The following is an 8,760-nucleotide window of genomic DNA, read 5'->3' as shown; positions in this document are numbered from 1 at the left end:
TTTTAAGAATTAGCCTGACAGTTTGTTTTGGACTGGTTTAAACGAAACCAGTCATTTTCTTAAGTAAAATATTTATTTAACTGTCTTGCAACTTAAATGTATCTTTAGTTTTAAAAATAAAACAATATATGAAGAGCTGGTTTACTCTTTTTTGATTTATTGTAGGTATTAAAAGTTACTTACTTGAGATGGCACATTGGCAGATCTGGTGTTTCCTGACACTATGAATATTTAAAAACAAATTGCCTTGAAAAGTTTTATCCAGAAAGAAAGAAAGAAAAAAAAAGGTGACTTTCCACAGTTGAAAATTTCTTGAAAAAAGGTTGAGAGGAAAATAATCTAAAAAACACACCACTCTTGATAAAGAACTGAGGCAGCTTTGAATTAAAACTACAAATTTAAATTAGTTTTATAAAGTACTGAAAAGTAGCTGAAATTGCATGCATAGGCATTTAATCAATAATAAGAGGAATAGCAGCAGAACTTAAATATATGATAGTTTATCAACAATAAATAAACATTTTTAGTGCAAATAGTGCAGAAAATTTTCTCAAAGCAAAAATCATAGCAAGTATTTTGATCTATACAAAATCAGTCTCAGTTCTGTATACAATCTATATAGTATATCTGTGAATTCAGCCCCTATGATGAAATGCCAATTTGCAAATCATAAATATAAAACAATGTGCTTAAGTTTTATGTCTCATTTTTCTCTTGGCAGTTCATGTTTTCGGGAAAATCTGGAAAGAAAAGAAAATTTTAAAAATCTAAGATTTAATTTGAGGTGATACATTTTCATCTCTTTATATTCTCTTCCAACTAAAATTTACCTATAACTTGATTATAAGGGAACAGAGATAAGGAAAAAAATTAATATGTTCATTTAAATTAGCAATTACTCAGTGTCTACTTCTCAAGCTGTGGGGAATGCAACTTGGTATCAAAAATCAGCCCTGCAGACAGGGAATTTACAATATGATTATAAAATAAGATACAAAACAATTCCCTTCAGACTTGGCATAAGTACTGTACAAGGAGGCAGATGTATTTGAACAGGAGATAAGTCACTTCCTTCCTTTGTATTATATATTATACATCTTACTATATAAATAAGCATATAACCATTAGAAATCAGTTGACTATTTCTTCAGTATGATATTGGCTTAAATAAAACATGAATCCCATTCCCTTTTTTAGGGAACTTACTGTTCTCCTTAGAGACCACTCCTGTAGCCTGGTTTATTGGGCAGAGAACCACATGACACTAATCTACAGGCCAAGCTGATCAGGCCAGGATGGGTATCTCACACATCTCTTCCCTGGGAATTTGTGTTAGTGCTCCAGAGATTCTTGCTAGTCTTGAATGGCTGCTTGAACTGCAGATTTGATATAATCAGGATTTGGGAAGCAATAGATGAGGAGCAAATTGAAAGAGAAGAAAGTGCTAGGGATATAGCTTAGTGGTGGAGTGCATGCTAAGCATGCAAAGTCCGTAGGTTTCATCCCAGCACCCCCCCTCCAAAAAAAACAAAAAATGAACAAATAACAACAGATGCAACAAGTGGCTCTAGCATGAAAGCAGGAAGGAGCTATTTTAGTTGAGTGGTTCCTAGTGTTTTCAAACTCTGGTGACTGAGCTGTAATTTCTTCACTTCAGCTCTATAGTGTATCCCTGCATTATCCAACTACATAGGTTTTTACTTAACCATGTTAGGGTGAGATTTTCTTACTCAACCAAATCATTCTTACAACAAAATTGATGGAGAAGAAAAGGGAAAGAATGTTATCAGTTAAGAACATGAACAAAGACAGGGTGGTAGAAGGAAGAATATGACATACAAAACAACATAAAGAGAAAATGGCAAATTAAATTGGATGAGTTGAAATATATGCCAGATTATAGAAACAGTTAAACCAGAGAGAAATCTGACATTATAGGTTCATTACAGGTTCTGGAGCAGAGAAATTTTATGACAAAAGTGGTACTTTAGGAAAATCATCCTGTTAGTGCTGTATAGGAAGGAAAATCTTAAGTCAGGGGGATTAACTAGAAAAGCACTTGAATAATCTGTAGACTACCAAACTACATCCCAATTTCTTTCTTTCTTTTTTTTAATTTTGAGTCAGGGTCTCACTAAGTTGCTGAGACTTGCTTTGAACCTGTGATTTTTCTGCCTCAAACTCCTGAGTCACTAGATTACATTTTAAAGGAAGAAATGATATGACTATTTCATAATATGTCAACCAAGTGACATGGCACACTCTATACTCTAGTTGAGAGAAGGAAATCAACCCTTAACTTCTAATTCTACATGAGGAGCTATCTGGTGTTGAAAAAACATTTCATCTAAGCCAATATCATACTGCAGAAATATCCAAAAGATTTCTAGTGACTACATGCTTAATTATATAATATATTTAATATGTAATACAAAACATTCTGTATGTTACATAGCACAAAAGAACAGGCACTGTTAAAAACATTTACTTCTCCAAGAGCCTTGAGACTCCAACCTGAAATACAATTTACCTATAGTGGAGCATGAAATTGGCTGTGCATTGCTATCACCTGTTGAAGTTTCTCTTCCTTGGCTCTTCTACAGTGGCAAATCTAGAAGATAAATTATTGAAAATATCAGTTACATCTCCAAAAATGTGCCGATTATTTTTTACATTACGATGTAATTCTTTTATCCAACTGACACTATTTCAAGTTTTAAATGTTTAAAACAGTTAATTCCTCTGAACTTAAGAATCCAAAAACCGGGGCTGGGGATGTGGCTCAAGCGGTAGCGCGCTCGCCTGGCATGCGTGCGGCCCGGGTTCAATCCTCAGCACCACATACAAACAAAGATGTTGTGTCCGCCAATAACTAAAAAATAAATATTAAAAAATTCTCTCTCTCTCTCTCTCTCTTTAAAAAAAAAAAAAAGAATCCAAAAACCATTTAATAGAAGATAGCTTTTGCTGGCAAATTCCAGAATGTAATATAAACCCTGATCCTTTACATCAATTCTCTTTAATTTAAAATAACTGTGTCTTAAAAATATGGAGATAAGTCCTGCTGTTAATCAATCTGCCTCACCTGCCTTAACACAATATATATATGCAAATATACACACATATTGTACCCGCACACACACACAAATCTCATGTCTTATAATTACCAATTAAAAATTTTAAAATATGATGCTTAGAGAAACTGTGCAAACATTTAGGACCCTACTAAAGGACAAGAAACTATAATGCAGACTTTTTCAGGTTTTCTTTAAATACAATGGAAATATCAAATAAAAAACTGTTTGAAAATGTCAATATTTTTAAATTTGTTTTTTAATTTGTTTTTAATTTCTATATATTATCTCATTAAACGACTTGTGCAAATAGTTGTAATTGAGGAGTACACTATAACTGTTAATTAGAACAAGGCTGAATTACCAGCTTCTATAGAATGGTACAAAACTATTATGTCTCAAACAGAATAGTTATTTGATTTACCTGCTTGTGTACTCAGAACAAGCAAGTTTAATAAGTGATAGTGAGAATAGGGTGTTGCTATCCTTCTAAATAGAAGCTCTTCAGATTCCTCTCCTAGCACTCAAATCCCCAGCTCAGTAATGTGCTGAAGTTTTTTTACTCATGGGTGTAGTTAAGTAATTTGATATTATGTTGTCACTCATCCTCAATGGAAGAGTATTACATACCGTTCTCTTTTCCATGAAGCTACTGAGAAAATCGTCTATTTCAGTTTTTCCCTCCAAGAAATCTTCAGCGATATTATCAGATTCTTCTTCAGCTTCGTGTGCAGCTACTTTCAATCTTGCCTGCAGGGCACTTGCACTACAGCTCTGGGGGAAAATTTTTAAAAAAATTCCTTTGAGGGAAAGAAATGAGGTAGAGGTATGAAGAAGAATTTACTAAATGCCTTACTTAGTAGCCTCATTTTGAGAAAATCTGCTCCTCTATAATGTCTCACCCAGGTCCTTAGCTTTTGGTTATAAAGTAGATACCTAACTAGAAAAACCAATCCACTGGCTGCAAATTATTAAATAAGAAATTAGGCAAATCATTGCACTTTCCTGGGGATTTTGGGATTAAATGCATATGGAAAGCACCCTCTAATATGACCCCCTCAAGAACCTCTGTCTTCTAGTATTCCTGCTCTTGTTTAATCCTCTGTTCTGGAGAGTAGGCTAGACCTAGTGACTCACTTCTAAGTAATAAAATATGGCAAAGGTGATAGGATTAAATTTAAACAAAGAGGTGGAAGACTTGTACAGAGAAAACCAACTGTTGGAAGAAATTAAAAGCATAAGTAAGCGGGAAGATATTTTATGTTTATGGGTTGAAAGATTTAATATGATTAAGATAAAATACTAACCAAAGTGATCTACAGAAGCAATGCAATTGCTGTTAAAATGTCATTGGCATTTTTTTGAGAAATAGAAAGGCCCATCCTAAAATTTATATGGAATCTCATGAGATCCAAATGACAAAAATAATTTTGAAGAAGAACAAAGTTGGACAATTTATATTCTGATTTAAAAAGTTACTACAAAGTCACATTAATCAAAATAGTGTGGTACTGGCATAAAAACATATAAAGCAATGGAATAGAAGAGAGAGCTAACACATAAACCCTCATGTGTATGATCAAATTATTTTGACAAGAGTGCCAAATCTATTCAATAGGAAAAGGACATTTTTTTTTTTCCCAAACAAATGTTGCTAGAAAAACTGGAAATCCAATGCAAAAGAATAAAGTTGGAATCTTATACAAAAAATAACTCAAAATAGATCAAAGACCTAAATGTAGGAAGTATTTTTAATAGCCACCTTAGTATGTATGGAGTACCTCACATACAGGAATATCCAGTAATGCAACATTATTATCACCCTTGCTAAAACTGATTATTCAAATGCTTCCACTTACTTATTCACTAAATATTTATTGAGTATCTGTTATGTACTAAACATTAGAGCAAGTATTAGGTAACATAATAAAACAGGAGAGGTTTCGTACTCTTGTACTCAATTGTGTAATCATGTAATTTACAAACATTGAAGTGTAAAGCAGGCATCATCTCCAGAGAATCTTGAGTGAATACATCTAGGGAAAAGCCTTGGAATCAAAGTATTTATTCTGCATGTGAATTTTTTTTTTTTTTTAACTTTAAGTTTTTCAAGAATCACTTCCAGTAATTCCTGTATAAACTTTCAGGGACTAAAATAACAGTTAAAGCAGAATCTTTATTGGATATTTATATTTCTTCTCTTGTGAGTAACTTGTTTTTTCCTTCACTTTTCATCAACCACTGCCATTAATGTTTATTTGTCATATATGTGACAAATATTTGTTCTCTTATTTCACTTTTGATATTATAATTTTTGAAATTAAAAAATTTTAATTTATACACAGTGAAATTAATTATAATTTTCCTTCATGCTTCTTCCCCTTTTATAATGCTCAGCAAAGTTTTTCTCACTGTAATCTTAATAAAACTCCTAGAGAGCTAGTTGACTGTGATTTCCACAGAAAGCTTTTCTACAATATCTTTCTGTATCCTATATGATATAGTGACCTTACTTTCTATAAATGGGTACTAATTGGACAACCAAGTATATCATTTATTGAATCCTCAATTTTTTCCAATGAATCACATATACGAGTCTATTTCTGAACTGTATGAAACTATTTTTCTACAAAACTACTATACCATTTTAAATCATGAGTTTTTACAGTGTATTTTGATAGTAGAAAAGGGCACTCTTTTCCATTATTACCTTTTCATTTAAGCTTTTCCTACTTTTACCTGTTTAGTCTCTCAGATGAACTTTTAGATAAAATCCATTAAGATTAAAAAAAAATACTTTTGGCAATTTGGTTGCAACTAATGTATACGTATGTATTTTAATGTTTTTGGTTGTAGGTAGACACATTACTTTTATAAATTTATTCGTTTATTTTAATGTGGTACTGAGGATAAAACCCAGTGCCTCACATATGTGAAGCAAGAACTCCATCACTGAGCTATGACCCCAGACTATAAGTTTATAAATTATTTTGGGAAGAATGAAGTGTTTATAACATGGTAATATTCATTCCATGAATATTATGTTGCTCTAAATATAGTCTTAGAAAATAGCTCAAGAGTTCTTTCATGTCATTAAGTAAAGTTTACTAACTCACTTCATCAGGCTCACTTCTAAATATTTTGTATATTTTGTTGCTACTGTAAATGAGCTATTTTTTCTCTGTTTCATTTTGGAACCTTCCTAGGCTGGGGATGTAGCTTTGGAGTACTAATTGTTGGAACATAAGATGAAAAATTTCTCTTCTCTCTAGGATTACTGATTGTTTATTTTTTGGTAAACAATTATTTCACCTCTTATTTTCTATTGCACCTTTTATTTCCCTTGTCTGATTGCAGTGATCAGAACCTCCAAAGCAATATTATACAGCAGTTGACAATGAGGCATTATTCTCTTATTCCCAACATTAATGAGATTCTGGAAATGTTTAGTCACTAAATGTAATGTTTACAGTTGATTTCTAATATTTTTTTATCAAATAAAAATTAATTTATATTCTTAGTTTACTAAGAGTTTGTATAGGAATGATGTTGACTACTATTAAAAGCTTCTTTAATATCTACTAAATTCCAATATGTATCTAAGACTATTTCAGTTGATTTTCACACATTTTATGAGACAGAAGATTGCTTAGGTTTGACTCTGAACCCTAAAACTTTCTATAAAATGGAAAACAGAGAAAAGTAACAATACCTGTCTTGTAGGATTTGGGGTAATAATGGGCCAATGTATATAAATATCCTGGTGCAGTGCAAGACATACATTAATCACTCAATTTTAGCTACTATTCTTATTTTTTTTTCTAAATGATAATCCCATCATCTGAAATTCATTATAAATCAGATTCTCCTTTAGCATCCTTTTTTATTGCTCTTATTTTATTTCTAATTTATGTGTTATTACATTGGCTTAATCTTTCAGAATTTGATTTTGAAGAAAATACAATACTAATAACAATGATGACTTAATGGTAGACAATATAGATTATTTCCTCCATTCTATTTTTAAAGATTTATTTTTTCACAGATATAGGCTGAATTTTATAAAATGCTTTCATATATTATATTTTTCAATTTGATAACTTTTCATTTAAAATATTCATACATAAGCTTATTTTATACATAAGCTTATTTCTGAGTCTGCAGTTAAAGATTTTATTTTATTGTTAAGTTTTATTACAACTATTACACTATTTTTATAACTTACCCAGAAGTTATTTGTGGGGCTTTTCATATTTTCCTGTCTTAGAACCAAATATACTCTCATATGAACACAAATGATTTATTGTAGTATCTAATAACAGAGCTGCGCATGTATATTTAAAGGTATCAGGCTTTCTACAGACAGGCATCTAACAAAAGGTAGCTGACAGAAGGTGGCCTATGCACATCAGGATGAAAAGTTCTCATAGGAAAGGAAAAGAACTAGACTCTTACCTCACTAAGTTCATGCTGCCTTTGCATCTTCTTTTCAAAAGTAGATTTCATTTGTGTAAGTAATTCATACTAAAAGAGAAAATAAAATTCTGTTTAATTCTATTTTTAAATTATATAAATTTCTTCAAAATGATCACTAACTCACCTTATCTAAAACAATTTGCCTTTTGGCTTCCAAGCTAGGTTCCAAAAGGAGATTTTTTTCTGTAAGATAAATTCTCTGGTTATTTCTAGATAAAGATCACACTTTTCTCAGGAAATAAGAAGTTAAATAAGGGAAGACATACTTGCTAATTCCTCGATACTTTTTACTAAGTCATCCTTGTCTGCAATAATTTGTTTCAATTGAGGCAAAGTCAGGAACTGTTCTAGTAATACTTCCTCTTGTTCATTCATATCTGTGAGTTGTGATAAACTAGAATACAAAAGAAAGAAATATGTTGTTAATGAAATCAGTCATATAGTATTTCTCCATGATGATAAATATTTTCAGTTTTATTTGGTTGATAAGATTCTAAATAATTTTCATATGTACACATAAAAAGGCCAAATATAAGCTTAAGAGGAAAATAAAATGTTAACCATAGTGGAAAGTAGAAATGGGAGATTCTATAGGACAACCAACCAAGTTCTGCAAAAAATATATAATAGTATATGTATAAAATATGTATGTATTTATGTCTATGTATATGTGTGTATATGTAAATCTATTAGTGTATGTGTAGGTGTAAGCATGTGAATATATATGTGTATGTATAAAGGTAGAGATAAATGGTTCATTAAAGGATATTTAAGAAAGCTAGCATTTAAATATAATAGTTGAACATTTTTCTGAATCCTAATTCAAATAAACTAGCAACAAAAAAATTTAATAAATAAAATGTTGAAGAAAGAAGATAACATTAAAGAATTATCATTAAGGAGCAATGAAAGAACTAAATAGGCCAAGATATATTATGAAATAATCAGATATAAATACATTCAGAAATAACTTTCAAAGAATGCAAAAAAATTTTTTTCATATGAAAAATATTTGTTACCTTCATAACTTATACTTCACTCTTAGCATTTAGAAAAATCCCTGGTGGTAGACTACTCACTCAATAAATGCAACCTTTAATACCTAAAACTGATTTTAAAATTCTCCCCCTAATATAATCACAATATAGGAATAGTGAAGATTTTTTAAAATCTTTTTATTTAATATGAATATGAAATGATAATCTGGTTT

General features: G+C 30.8%; 1 protein-coding gene across 3 annotated transcripts in view; it reads right to left on the bottom strand.

Annotated features, from left to right (window-relative positions):
• Positions 1 to 567: 567 nt before the first annotated feature.
• Vps37a (VPS37A subunit of ESCRT-I) overlaps positions 568 to 8,760 on the bottom strand; it is a 36,511-nt gene continuing 28,318 nt past the window's right edge. For 2 of the 3 annotated variants that reach the window (XM_026389458.2, XM_026389460.2), the window contains exons 7-12: positions 7,817 to 7,944; positions 7,675 to 7,733; positions 7,530 to 7,598; positions 3,705 to 3,848; positions 2,531 to 2,611; positions 568 to 740 (exon numbers count right to left, since the gene is read on the bottom strand). In XM_026389458.2, coding sequence (XP_026245243.2) covers positions 2,531 to 2,611; positions 3,705 to 3,848; positions 7,530 to 7,598; positions 7,675 to 7,733; positions 7,817 to 7,944 — 481 coding nt within the window. In that variant the 3' untranslated portion in view covers positions 568 to 740. The remainder of the gene's footprint in view (positions 741 to 2,530; positions 2,612 to 3,704; positions 3,849 to 7,529; positions 7,599 to 7,674; positions 7,734 to 7,816; positions 7,945 to 8,760) is intronic. The other variant, XM_026389459.2, reaches the window with a different exon arrangement.

The sequence above is a fragment of the Urocitellus parryii genome, chromosome 14 (genome assembly GCF_045843805.1).
Source record: "Urocitellus parryii isolate mUroPar1 chromosome 14, mUroPar1.hap1, whole genome shotgun sequence".
In the NCBI taxonomy this organism is placed as follows: domain Eukaryota; kingdom Metazoa; phylum Chordata; class Mammalia; order Rodentia; family Sciuridae; genus Urocitellus; species Urocitellus parryii.
This window is presented reverse-complemented; position numbering and strand designations above follow the sequence as displayed.